This window comes from Rosa rugosa, chromosome 7, assembly GCF_958449725.1.
Source record: "Rosa rugosa chromosome 7, drRosRugo1.1, whole genome shotgun sequence".
NCBI lineage: Eukaryota > Viridiplantae > Streptophyta > Magnoliopsida > Rosales > Rosaceae > Rosa > Rosa rugosa.
Window position 1 is genome coordinate 8287792 of NC_084826.1, and position 14656 is coordinate 8302447.

The 14656-nt window shown below is 41.0% G+C and overlaps 1 protein-coding gene across 1 annotated transcript; it reads left to right on the forward strand.

Moving 5' to 3' along the window:
- Window positions 1-4726: 4726 nt before the first annotated feature.
- Window positions 4727-6797, forward strand: LOC133720684 (uncharacterized). Its single transcript, XM_062147106.1, has one exon. The coding sequence runs from the start codon at window positions 5135-5137 to the stop codon at window positions 6662-6664; it is 1530 nt and encodes a 509-aa protein (XP_062003090.1). The 5' UTR covers window positions 4727-5134; the 3' UTR covers window positions 6665-6797.
- The last annotated feature ends 7859 nt before the right edge of the window (window positions 6798-14656 follow it).

The window sequence follows — 14656 nt, forward strand, 5'->3', positions numbered from 1 at the left end:
TGCGTACGCTATGAGAATACCAAGAGGGTCCTTAACTAGTAAGACTGGAACGAATTTGGGGCTCTTGGGTCCCTTTTGTTGTGGTGGTACTCTAAATTCGTAACACGCAGTTATCCATAATCGGACATTTCATTAGCGTGGAAATGGAAAAGTCGAGACCCACCATCAATGAAATCAACTCATTTGCATTCATAGAGATCTCATCCACACCTGTAATGGGAACCAATTCATTTTAATTTTCATAGCTGTACTTAATTCCTTTCTTGGTTTTTAGCTATTCTGTATAACAACGACATCAACCACCTGCTCATGTGAGCCCATTTTATTGATCAAACACCATACACCTCCAAATTGCCTGCGGGATGTGACTTATGCATCCAGAAGAAAAGAACATGGGCAAACAATTGTGCTTATCCTCTTCTTGTTCTTTTTTGGTTTGCCTGCATTTGCAAGTTGACTCAAGTTATTTCCGATTAAAATGACCCCCAACTAACTTGTTCCTCTTGTTTTCTTCATGTTTGCTACTTCATTAATTATATAAATATTCTGAAAATCATTTGAAAATAATGTGTGAAAATAATGAATTATTTATACGGGTATATTGTCATATTCTCTTTATTTTAAGCTGTTGTGGGGGTATATATGTTAATTTTTAGGCTAAAATTTTATATGCTAGCTATTAGATCATCAATTAACTCCGCTACAAACAAAAACTCAGTGGGCGCATGAGCCCTCACTTGCCCCTAGCTAGGTTCGCCAATGATGATAAGTATTAGTGATCAGAAGTTTGTGCTGTTGACATTACCGTTGTGTTGTTTCTAGATCTGAATTTGGGATCTAAGTTGGACTTTTGAATATGGGTCGGTTTTAGATATGTTTTAGTATTTTTGGTTCTTATTCCCCATTGGCTGTGAGCTTATCTCCTCACTAACTGTCAATTGCTTGAGTTCATGGCGAATTAGGTTTCGACCATTGTGTTCAATATGTGGAGGAATAATTTTAGTCAAGAAAATCGTTGTTGTGTATGGTTATATTTAGAACTATTTGGTTATATGAGTCATTGAGCATTTCCAACAGTAAAATTTATATTTTAGTTAAATTTAACTAAAATTGTGAAAAATAGCTATTGATTTAACATTGTTCAGCAATAGTAGCTATTTGTAAATAATATATTATGTTTTATCGAATCGTAAAATGACATGTGGACAAAAGAGGAAAGAGAAATACAACTTTTGCTTTAGCTATGCAGGATTCTCTAGCTAAATATAGCTAGCCAATTTACTTTAAGTTAAATTTAACTTAACTATAGCTAGTATGTTGGAGTTAAGTTTTTCTTAAAAATAGTTCTATATAGCTAAAAATCAAATAGTTCTATACCTTCTTTTGATAAGCATCTAGGTTTTTCTTAGGTTGTACTTTGTGTGAAAGATGTTTTACCCATTAATACTTGCTTCTGGTCGTTTGACGTCTTGTAGTTTCGCACTTCCGCTCAAAAATATGGAGTGACACTAGTGTACGATTTATTTTTACACATTAGTTAAATTTTATTGCAAACCTTTATGAGGTAATTTTGGCTTAAAATAACTATCAACCGGATACGTACAATCTCATGAACACTAACCAAACAAGACTATTAGGGTTGGGAGTCTAACAACTTTAGCTTGAATGCTACAAATTTTTCCCTATCCTCAATGCGGTACTTGTCCGATACCATCTTGGGGGTCGGAGTCTTTGTTTGAAGTTGTCGAGCGATCAGGGTGGGATTATGCCTGAATCGTTGAGTGGATCTGGCCCAAATGTGGGTGTTTGCAGCAGAAGATGAATGATTGTGGCGTATCACAAGTGACTGCGATCTTGTTACTTTTGACTTTGATGTAGTCTCTATATCTATAAGTTGTAATCTTTCTTATTATCATTAATTAAGTGGCTGACTTATTCTAAAAAAACAAAAAAAAAAACAATTGACTGTTTGGTTTTCATTTTCATCATTTGAATCAATTCCTGTGTGCCCGCTAAATTAAGATAGGATTCTCGGTGCAATTTCAGAAAAAAAAAAAAAAAGGGAGAAAAAGACACCCAACAACATATTCTATTCTCTAAACCACATAAAGAAAAGGGTGTGACAAACGTCATCTTTCCCTCTTGGCAAAATTAAGTACAACTTTATATAGCCGAAGTAGCTCCCTCACCTAGCATATAAATGGTAACGAATAAGAGAAAAAAGGGTGACATATATTAGATAACGATGCCTTTGGATTTATACTCAAAATGGGGTCCTTTTCTTCACGAAGTTTAGATGCTTAATCTCTTTGTTGATTTTGTTTTAACTTTCGTTGATCACTGTAGTTGGGATTCCTTTAACCTCATTATTCATTGCTATGAGACTAGGACTGAGCATAAGCTGCTGTGGCTAATTTACTGCAAGGTTTTAACGGTATTCGTTAATCACGAGGTAAGTTTATGCAAAACAACAAACACAATAACTAGAAAAAGATACAAATTTGCAACAGGTAATAACATATTGGGACACAAAAAGTATTGTCAAACGTTGAATGTTCTAGGGCTCCTATCGTTTTGTGATCAATTTCCAAGTATTAGCGGTATAGAAATGTTCCTTTCTTAAGCATCGGTGATGAAGATAACAATATAAATGGAAAGAAAAGGAAAAGGGAAAGGGATGTTTGATGGCTTTTAGTAGGATGTGACTTATACCTTGTCCAAAATCCAACTTCATCTTAACATTTCATAATTTGTATTATGTGTATAATTATTCTCCACGCTTAATAAAAAAAAAATTGACCAATACAAATAACTCTTAAAAATTATAATTGAGTGGAGCGGCCTTACCACGTGATACATCCTCTTGATTTCTTACCACCGTGATACATCCGTCGATCGATCTTACATTCGAAATTGAAAATACTCTAATTGCATTTAACCGATCGGAGAAAGCCAATAGTCCAATCACCGGACCGACCTCCTCAAAAGTGCTGCTTATTACCCCAACTGTCAAGGCACATAGAAAGGCGGAAATCACTGAATCATCACTAGGGGAAAAAAAGGCCCCGTGATGATCAGATAATGAGCCAAGGAAGAAGTTTTTACTAGGGAATGGGCAGAATCAAACGACAACAAACATGATAACAAGTAAAAAGCAACGACAGAAGAAAACGGTTAGGGGTGGCGCAAAAGCACACAAAAGCTACTCGCCAATAAGGCCGTTCGGTCCGGCGTCGGGGGCACCACCACCACTACTCCCACCGCAGTAATATTTATATATATTCACGTGTGGACCTACCTCGCTCTTTATTCCTTTCGTCACTTTCTCAACTTATTACGCCACTAAACGCCTTGCCGTGTGAGCCCTCCCCTCCCACGTCAGCCGCCTCCAATGCCAGCTCAACCCCATAAATACGACACCAGCCTATGCAACTTCTCAATCGTCCCACCACGTGTCTCTTTCCCCACCATGCGTGGGCCCCAGAAGGCAACCAAAGCGCCCGAGGAGGTCTTGTCCAAGTTGCATGGCGGGTACAAAAAAAACAAGGGAAGATCGTAACGGCTACTTCGGCGCCCCACTGGGGAGGTTGTGGCCGACCCGTGGGCGGTTAGGGATCCAAGAAGTCCCCGGCCGATCCGTGACCGACTGATCCGGTGGGCTATTTCTGCACCATTTTTTTTTCTTTTTTCTTTTGCTTCGTTTATTTTCCAAAATATAAAATCCGATGAACTGACTGACATAAATTGGCCGTCAGTTTCCGAGAATTTGACTTGTGTTTGTTTACTCTTGAACATGGTATTCCTGGAATCTCTTCCCTATTTATTAAAGGTTTAGCACATTAGTGCATTAATCATGGATTATATTTATAACCAGTCATTTATAAGGATCTATGTATTGGGATCACATGCTTGTATGCCAAGCAATCACTTATTTAATATAAAGTTAGTCCCCATATGATTCTGATTAGCCCTAGCATTGACCCATTTGCAAATATAATGCATTTTTCATAAAAACATTACCAAAAAAAAGATAAAAATAAATAAATAGTAAAATGGCAATAACACCCATATGGCAACCGTGAAGACATTGGGACCTTTATGCCCTTTCATTATTATTATTATTATTTTGAAATAATGCCCTTTCATTATTATGAGAAAGTGAAAATTAAATGTCATTTAACTCCAACTAAGCATAATGAGACCTTTTATCATCCACTTTTGGATTAAAAGAGTTCATAATTGAGAAGTTAGTTGAGTGATTCAAGTCTTCAATAAAGTAAGGGTTGACAAAATTAAGCAAATTGATAACACCTTATATTAGAGAAAATTAAATGCAATTAATCACATTAACTTACGTGTCATTATATTAGAGAAATTAAAGCCTCATTTTTAGTTACACCGGAGATGAACAAACCTTTGACTTATCCTCTTCCTAACTCATTTTCTGCCTTCCCTCAAACTCTATTGTAGGAGAAACAAATAAATAAGAACTCCTTAACAAACAAATATGAAGTTGTTGTAGTTATAACTACGCAAATTAATTTTCTGTTTCTAGATCAGAAAAAAAAAAAAAGGAGTCAACTGTCAACGTCGGTCTGTTATCCCAAGTTCCCAACTAGATAAAACGTCACCGTTAGATACCCCCAGCTTGCAATGGCAATCTCGATATATTCTCCACAATCCAAGGGCACTAAAAGCCCAAATATTATTCAACATTCTAATTTCGCTCTCTAGCTTATGCGCCTTTTTTGGACGCGTGTGACCGGCTATTCCGGTACCCCAAACGGCGTGACCGCGTCGTCCTTTTATCAACCACCCTACTCCAGTACTCCGTTTCCATCAACAACTCCACCTCCTCCTCCTTCCCCAACAGTCCAAACCAGACTCAGAGAAAACCCCCCCTCTCAGTAACAGAAAATGTAACTACACCCAAAAACCCATCGGCTATGTCTTCTCGTTACAACCCCCCTCCTTTTCTTTTCGTATTTAAGATCTGCAACTCTCGCCTCTCCGGCCAAGCCTTGATCGGCGCCAACCACACCTCCGCTCGATTCTGCTCCCGCTAAACCACTCCCCCCTCCTCTCCAATACAACACAATTTTTCTGAGAAATTTTCTGTAAATTTATAGACGATATGGAGCCTAATACAGTCAAGCCGGGATTCCTGAAGAACACTCTGGTGCGGTGTTTCCTGTTCGGCGTCGTCATGGTACTGTTCCGGTTCGCTTACGTCATCACCGTCACCGGCGAGTCCTGTAAAGTCGGCAACTTTTGCTTTCTTAATCTTCCGGAGAATCTCAACTTCGTCATCGCCAGCACCGGAGCCTCCGCCGCCGTGGCGGCCAACGGCGCCGTTTCGACGAGTGCGGTGGGGCCGAAGAGGAACGACATGTACACCAGCAAGGACTGGATCAAGGCCGTCCATTTTTACTCCGCTGTTTTCCAAGATCTGATCTCGCAAGGGTTTCTGTCGCCGAAATCCAAGTCTCTGTGCGTCGAAACCCCGACGGGGCAGGAAGTCTACGCCTTGAAAGAGAACGGCGTCAAGGACGCGGTCGGGATTTTCAAGAAAGCCTCGAGGCCTTTGGTGATTCCCGGCGAGGCGCACCGGATGCCGTTCGCCGATAACTCGTTCGACTTCGTTTTCTCCGGCAACGGCCGCCTCGACAAGTCGCCGAAGGCTGCGGAGTTCGCGGCGGAGATCGTACGGACGCTCAGGCCCGAAGGGTTTGCGGTGGTCCACATCGGAGCCAAAGATACTTATAGCTTCCATTCTTTTATTGATTTGTTCAATTGCTGCAAGTTAGTTACTTCACGCGACATCGACGGCTACAATTCGTCGATGCCGCATATACGTGAAATGGTGTTGAGGAAGGAGTGTGATGCTACTAATGAGGTTGTGAATTCCGGTAATAAGTGCTCGGTTCCGGCGCATAAGCTTGAGTTGGTGAGGAAAGCGGAGCCAATTATTCAAATTGAGCCAATGAAGCCGTGGATTACTTTGAAAAAGAATATACAGAATGTGAAGTACCTTCCGTCGATGGCGGATATTAGCTTTAAGAGGAGGTATGCTTATGTTGACGTTGGAGCTAGGAGCTATGGTTCGAGTATTGGTAGCTGGTTCAAGAAGCAGTACCCGAAGCAGAATAAGACGTTTGAAGTTTTCGCTATTGAGGCTGATAAGATTTTTCATGAACAGTACAAGCTGAAGAAGGGGATTACTTTGCTGCCGTATGCTGCCTGGGTGAGGAATGAGACCTTGTCGTTTGAGATTAACGGAGACCCCGGCGAGAAGGTGAAGGAGAAGGGTAGAGGAATGGGGAGGATTCAGCCGGTGAAGTCGGCTAATGGGGGGTTTGATGGTCAGGTGGATAGGATTCAGGGGTTTGATTTTGCGAATTGGGTGAAGAGTACTTTCACAGAGAAGGATTTCGTGGTGATGAAGATGGATGTGGAAGGGACGGAATTTGATTTGATTCCGAGGCTGTTTGAGACCGGAGCAATTTGTTTGATCGATGAGGTGTTTCTTGAATGCCATTACAATAGGTGGCAGAGGACACGCCCTGGTGAGAGAAGTGCAAAGTATGAAAAAACTTATGGCCAGTGCTTGGACTTGTTTACTTCACTAAGGCAAAGTGGGGTTCTTGTTCATCAGTGGTGGTGACATTACAGGTTTCTTTGATTCTAGTCATACAACATTTTCTTTTGTAATTTTGTTTTACAGAGAAAAACTCAAAAAGTAGTTTCATGGTTGTAAGAATTGCAGCTGAAAATGAAAGTTTCATTACTTCTTTTTAGTCTAGAAGAGAACTTGTTTACCTCATTACCAGACAGTCTCTATTTGTTAACTCGACTTGATTTGTGTTTAATTTGGATTGTTATTTACTATTTAGTTAGTTCATATACTTACAATATATGCAGCTATATTCTGCTAGAACACCTTCTAAATAGACAGTGGAATTGAGTTCATGGTAGTGATTTTTGCATCAGAAATATGGACTTTTTTTAAGGCACTAGGAATGTTGAGAACAAAGATTGAAGGTTAGACTTGTGATCCCCATAACTCTCTGCTGATGTTTCAGCATTTGCATCCAGGTGCTTTGTTAGATAAGTATTAACCCCCTTAAAGGTAGGCATTTGATTTCTTGAGAGGCGGAAGTTTTGTTTTAAGTCAGTTATTCTATCCGACATTCTGCTTCTCCTAGTTTCATTTCCTGTGAACTCTTCGTACATCAATTCAAGATACAAAATCTAGTTATAAGTTCTGTAAGCCTGAATTATATGGTTTCAGGTAGTACTGTTTTTGCCTAAAAAAGGTAGTGCTGTTGTATACGTAGTCTGGTTAGTTTTAGATGCGACAAATTATTGTCACTGTAGAAGTGCAGTAGTAATTACGTAGTCTGGTTAGTTTAGTAGTATTTGTAAACAAATCATTCCAATTAGGATTCTGAGAGACAATCCAACGAAGCTAAAAGGGCCTTCTGTTCTCTTGCAAAATTGTTCCATGTTGCATCTTTGTCTTGATGAGTTGTAGGTTTGCTGGAAAGTCCATATTTGTGGCTCAAAATGGAAGCTTCTTTAAGCTCCTTTTGACTTCTATGACTCAATCATTAGCTCACCGATTTGAGCTTCATAATTGGTTCAATGCCAGCAGCTGGTTCTTTGAATAGCGCTGCAGGCTTTGGCAAGTGCACATGGCATTAGGAACTGAGCATATGTTTTGTTTCACTAGAGTTATGTCCCTGCTGTACCCAGCTCATGCTACTTTCATATCGTTGAGACATTTCGTTGAACACTTAGTGCATAAAATAAATCCGTAACTAAAAAAAACAAAGAGGTGTGGAGTAACTGATGAAAACCGAGGTGTGGAGTAACTGATGAAAACCACTATGAGTTTGCTACCCTCAGTAGTACCTGGGAGTACATTTAAACTAAGCTTAGCACTCATGCTATCTTCATTTCATAATTTTCAAATTTTCATAATATGTTTGGCAAATAAGGGCATATCACTAAGCTTTCATGCTGATTTATTGTGGACATGAAATTCATTTTTCTTTTACCATGAATAAGTATGGTCATAATTTATAAATTCATAAAAATAAAACCCTAAAGTCTCTCTAGCCATAGAGCCGCGAGAGAGCAAAAATACCAAATCGTTCCCTGTCCAGTGGCGGTCAAGGATGGTGCTGACATCAACGCGTTGTCACTGTGCTGGGCTGCCGGACAGGCACTTCAATGCCCTGGGCTGAGGTCAGGAGAGAAGATGTTTGGCTGGCTGGTTTGATGACAGGTTTGTGCTGCTTTTCTGGGCGTTTGTGGTGGTTCCTGTGTAGGACGACGCATTCTAGATCCAGTGGCGGCGTAGATCTTGGAACGTCTGGGCGGAGCTCTATGGCGAGGCTCGTGGCCAAACTTCGCGGCGGGACTCGTGGGCGGCGCTGCACAGGCGTGGTGGAGTGGTGGTCTGGGCTTGGGTCAACCCTATCTTGCTGGGCCTCTTCTCTTTGGAGCTGCCCTATTGGGCCTTCTAATTTAGGCTGGGGTTTTTTTTTACCCTAAGCCATTTTCTATGTTTTTTAGTTAAGTCTAAATTACAATAAATTCCTTGTATTTAGGAAGCTAAGCACTGTTGTGCACTCTATGTATCTCTAGCACCTCTAAAGTAGTACCAAAGGAGGGTTTTTGCTACCTCTACGTATTTGAATGTACAATGAGTAGATCTATTTCTATGTACCACTTGTGAGTACTACCACTAATTTCTTGTCTGTCTATGTCCTTAAATGACAACAGAAGAGTATGTAACGGCTTATTCTGGCTTGTGATGAATATACTATTTCTTGATTCAAAAAAAAAATCTATAAATTCTTGTTTGAGGGCAGCTTGCTTACTAGCCCTTCTTCAAAAGAAATGAAAAAAGAAAAAGATTTTTTTTTTGAGTAAAAAGAGGTCAGCCCTTTATTGAAATTGAAAGATTACAACGATACGATGCAAAGATGCATCAACAATGAAAATAAGCAACACGAAAGGAAAAGATGCAAAAAGCATCTGAAATACAAAGAAATATGAAAATCGCAATAGTAGCAACGTCGAAACGCCAGCTAATTTTACACTACGGATTGCAGCCGTGTAGTGAATTGAGTAGTCGGTGGTTTGACTACCCATCGAACTCCAATGCACAAATTGACAAAAGCCAACTTGGCGCTGGAATGAAGGCACTCTTCCACCTAAAGATCGAAGCCGGCCAAGGTTGTCAGAACATGGCCATGTTGGCAGCCGATCTTTTACGAACAAATACCATAGAAGTGGGTCCTGGATCCAATACCAGTAAAGCACAAGAACCCCATTCCATTGAGAAAAACAAACAGCCCACAGAAGATAATGGGTTACAGTCCAAGCCCCACATCCACCCGGATCCCAGATCTGAATTCGAATCCATTTGCCACCCGGATCCCAAATTCGGATCCAAAACTGTGGAGGCCCAAACACAGCAGCTATTCTCCACCCAGTACAGGTCCGACCCAAGCCCAAGACGCCTTGAGCCTAGAGCCCACTGGATTGTCTCCCAGCACCACCCGTCGTCGGAGCAGGCACAATCCGGTTCCACCAACGAGACTCCACCTGCCTCCACCACCAGATGTAGCGCAGGTCCAGCCCACTGTGCCGCCGCGCTTCCATACCAACGGCACCCGGATCAAACCACAGCACCGCCGTCGCTCGTCGGAAGAAAAAGACGACACTCCACTCAACAAGCATCCGCCGAAAACCACCAGACCAAACCGCCCTTACGACACGGATCAGATCTAGACACCTACCGTCGAGGAATGCCTTCAACCTCCCACGTTTGGGTCGTAACCGCCCCACATCGAGAGGAAAGATCAGACGCTTCTCCCGGCAAAGCGTAGAAGCTCTCCCACCAGTGGTCGATTGTGAAGGTAAAGCCAACGCCGCAACCCAGAATGCGCTAGCCATGATTGCTCCGAGAACCTCAGAGGATGGTAAGAGACGGTCACAGCCGTACTCAATGGAGACGCCACCAAAGATGATGCCAAAATACCCCGCCGTTTAGGCTGAAGGGAGGTGCAGAGACGCCAGGCCCATTGGCGGCGCTCTCGTAGCCCTAGCAGAGCTCTGCTAGGTTTCATATCATTTTTTACCTCATGAAAAAGATTAGTTTCATAAATTGGAAATATTCTGATAGACATATTAAGGGAATTTAAGAATAATTGTAGATTCTAGAATAAGATATTAGAATAAATTAAAAATATAATTATGAGTATTGGATTTAGTTTTAAACTAGATTGACACCACAACTTGCACTTTTGATCGTGTGATCTTTTAAATCAGTGAATGTCTAATCTTTCAAAGGGAGACAACACCAACCCACTATATTTAGAGAAATGGCAGCAAGTAGCCTAGCTTGTAAGTTTTAGGTGCGTGGTTGGGTTTTAGATTGCGTTTCTAGTACTAGGTTGTGTGGTGTGCACACATAGACAAAACAATGGATAGTTTATACAGTTCTAATCAGGTGTTCTTTTCTAGCTGAAAATAATAAATCACAAAAACTATGTACCAAGTAATGAATGTTGCCCAATATCACTAAAAAATTTGGTTAATTCCAAGTTATGAATGTTGCACAACATACCATCAGCTAATGAAATTTCTATGTTTGCTTTTTAAAAGTCTCAAGGCTCTTTCAACGTATTAATCTTATAAGCAAATTTAACACTGTGAAACCGTAAATCTTTAAACACATTGTAATAGGCATTTTGGTAAAAGTTGGTTCAGTCCTTATCTATTGTCTAATATTGGTTAGCAGTGTGAAAATACTGACATCATGCGGTGGTACTAAACTAGACTATTCCCACTTGGTATAATTTTTTTTTTTTTTTTTTGAGGAGAAAAGGAAAAGGGCTAAATACGAATTACTACCCTGTGGTATAGGTTCAAAATCAATTCAGTCCCTGAACATTCAATTTCATCAAAAACACCCCTGCATTATGATTTATCATCCAATAGGTCATTTCGTCTTGCTTCCGTCAAATGGAGCCGTTAAACAGCTGACTTGGCATGCCAAGTCAGCCCAATGGGATCCACATGAAATGTAAAATACCAAAATTAACCCTAACTCTCATTAAACCCAGGCTTCACCCAAAGCCCCTGTTATGCGCCCACACACCGAGCCACAGACCATTCATTTTCATTCATCTCTTTAACAACCGCAACCTACCCATTTTCATTCTCTTTCTTCTTCTCTAACAATTGTATACATTTAGCCCAGATTTCTTTATCTTTCTACTTCTCGTGTTTTAGACTCTGTGAAAGCATATTTCATCTTTGTTCTCAATTCCAGATTTCCAGTCACAAAACCACACAAAGTTTGTTCGATTCCTCTTTAATTTTCTTTTTAGTGCTAATCTCAGTAGCCTAAACTCCTCAGTTGTTCCTCCTCAGATTTCTTCTCTTTCTTCTTTCTTATCCTTATTTTTTTCATCTTCTTTCTTCTCGTCCAGATCTGCAACTATATCTGGAGACAAAGTTCGAACTCGCCGGCTTCCATATCTCGGATACCGATTAGTTGGTATACCGGTGATCTTGGATCGGTGACTGTTTCAAAATTGGGAGTCGGTATGGTAGACGGCGAGATACTCGCTCTCGTCGAGGTAGTCGACAGTGATGGCTTCGAGGATCTGGGCCTCGACGAAATCACGACCTGGGATCTGGCCATGATGGGGATCAAACATGCAGAGTATGTCGGCGCAAGGGTGGGGTGGATCGGAGACGATGACGGAGCAAGCGCCGGCATCCTCTGCAAACTTGGCTCGATATTTGCGTCGGCGACTGCGCCTCAATTATAGATGGCGACCGTACCGTCTTGAGCTGCCATGCATGGTGGTGGTTAAAGATTGAGAAAGGGCTTTTGGGATTGGGGTGGAGAATTGGGAGTTTGATTATAAGTTTGGAGAGGTCGGGATGGTCTAGAGAAATCTAGAGATGGATGAGGAGATGAGGGGAGGGCTGGTGTGGGTGTTCTTGGAGGGTTGGTTTCGGTGTTATTGAAATCATGTCAGTTCTGGAAAAGTTTGGTACACATATATGGTGATACCAGCTTTTGGAGGATACAAATCATTTGGTTTCATTAAAGGATTTATATCACGAGGATTAGAGGGAAGCATAGATGAAAAGACTCGTAAGAAGATGGAAAAGATGGAGAAGAAAGCTTCAAGAGCCCAGTTTGTTAAGACAAGATATAGATGATCTACAATCAAACGAGTTCTCTTGGACTTGGATGAAGGTTGTTAAAACCCAAGAAAAATGTGACTATGGATTGTCTGGTACTGGAAGTATGAGTACAAGGAGTTTATATTACTGTTTCAGCATTTTGGAAGGCGGACACGAAAAGAACTTCTGGGTTTCTCGATTTTTTTTTTTTATTTGGGACTGTGTTAAAGAAAGAAAGCCGCATAACAGGGGCTTTGGGTGAAGCCTGGGTTTAAAGAGAGCCGGGGTTAATTTTGGTATTTTAACTTTCATGTGGGTCCCACCAGAGTTGACTTGGCATGTCTAACGGCTCCATTTGACAGAAGCAAGACGGAAGGACTTATTGAATGATAAATCATAATGCAGGGGTGTTTTTGATGAAATTGAATGTTCAGGGACTGAATTGATTTTAGACTTATACTAAAGGGTAGTAATTCGTATTTAGCCCAAAGGAAAATTACAAGGAAGAGCCTCTAGGGCATCCAAAGCTAAACTTATCCCAATAAAAGGCTGGAAGAGCACTAACAGGAAGTCTATTCATCCAGATTTTCGGAGTCGGAGTGTGAAGACCAACAATCGTGATAGCATCAGCCATGAAATTAACTTCATGAAACACATGAGAGAAGGAAATGTTGTCGAATCAATTTGCGATGGTATCGATGTCTCTTGTCAAAGATTTCAAGGACTCGGGAACAACACCATTATGCTTGACACAGTTGATAACTAGAGCGGAATCACCTTCAGGTATCATGTTGTTATATATACTGTTTAAATATCTTTAAGTTAAATATGGATCGACTTAGTGTGGCAACCTAGCATGTCTAGCTGTTCAACAAGATAACAACAATTTTCAACAAATGTAACTTTGTGAGGGTTCTTTTGAATTAAGCAAGACTAGGCCAAAATTAACTCAATAACTTGATGTTAATGAGAGAATCTTGTGCGTGATTCAGATATTGAGTGAGGCTTGACAGCATGAGAACGGTGTGGGAGCTAGAAACACACTGCGGTGAGAGAATTTGGGGATTTTTGAATTTAGGTTTCTGGAAGATGAGTTTGAAGGGGGGGTTTTGGGAGGATAATGGCTAAGAGCTGGGTTCTGTGCTTAAAGGTTTGGAAGCTTGAAGAGTTGGAGACTTTTGGATGTTGCTAAGCTTTCTGGGTTATTGCTCGATGATCATTTCAGTCCCAAGACTCTCCTTTTATAGGCTCAATTGGAGGAGTGTTATGGTGGCTCGAGGTCTTTGGTTTTCTGGGTAAAATGCTTCTCCTTCAGCATACAGGATTTTTGCCTTAAAATCTGGGAGATTAGAGCTTACTTGAGAGATGGAGTCTTGGAAAAAGGAGAAGATCGTTGCCGTGAGCAAAGGTTGCAGCAGAAACAGCTGCGGTGGCACAAAACCTGGAACGAAGTTGAAGGGGAAGCTAGGGAATTGTGAGCTCATCGTTCAAGGGGGAAGGGGATATCCGTCCACCGGTCGGGAAGTTTCCTTCTTGCCAACTGATAGGGAAGATCGATGTTTCTCCTGGATATTTGGGTTGACTGGTATATTTAGGAGCTGCGGGGAAAAGGAAAATAAGTTAGAAGAAAGACGGGGAAGGCTGGACTATCCTATTTCTTTTGGGTTTGGGCTTTTCTTTGGGCTTTGAGTTTTGAGGGAAAAAAGGTTGACCCAAATTCTACATTCACCAATTCGCTATTGATTTAAATTACCGGGCTTGGATCTCGAGCCCAAGATCGAGACCACCGACGATGCTAAATCAATAGACGAGCGTAGTGTGTTTCCGTAACCTTCCGCACCACACCCACTTCTGCAAGCCCCAAAAATGCATGGATGTGGCTTGGGTCCACATCTAGGGTGCGTTTGCTTGGCGGGTTAAAATCGAGAGACGGGCATAAAATTATGTAGTTTTACAGAATTTTATACAAATTGCGTGTTTATGCTAAAATATGTCGTGACGACATATTTATTTGCCTTGTGATTTTTTGAGTACCAACAAACTTATATCACATGATATCGGCAATTTGCCTTCCTTACATGTAGACTGAAGGCGGAAGCTTAAACTTGGCAGGCCTATAACTTTGTGCTTATGTTTCAGCATTGACATTTAGGTGCTTTGTTACTTAAAGGGTTAACATGTAGGCATTTGATTTCTAAAAAGCAAAGCTCTGGTTATCCGGTTGTTCAGTTTGACATTCTACCTGTCCTTGTTTCGATCATCTCTGGTGAAGTCATCATAAAGCATTGCACTTTGCAGAATCTAGTTCGAATATTCATAAGTCTGAGTTAGTATGTTTTAGGTAGTACAGTTGCTGTAGAAGTGCAGTAGTGATAAATATGCCTGTTAGTTTATAGTTTATATAGCACTGCAGGTTTTGGCAAGTGCACAACGGCAT

Coding starts and splice junctions, on each gene's coding strand:
- LOC133720684 (XM_062147106.1), top strand. CDS start 5,135: ATGGAGCCTAATACAGTCAAGCCGGGATTCCTGAAGAACACTCTGGTG.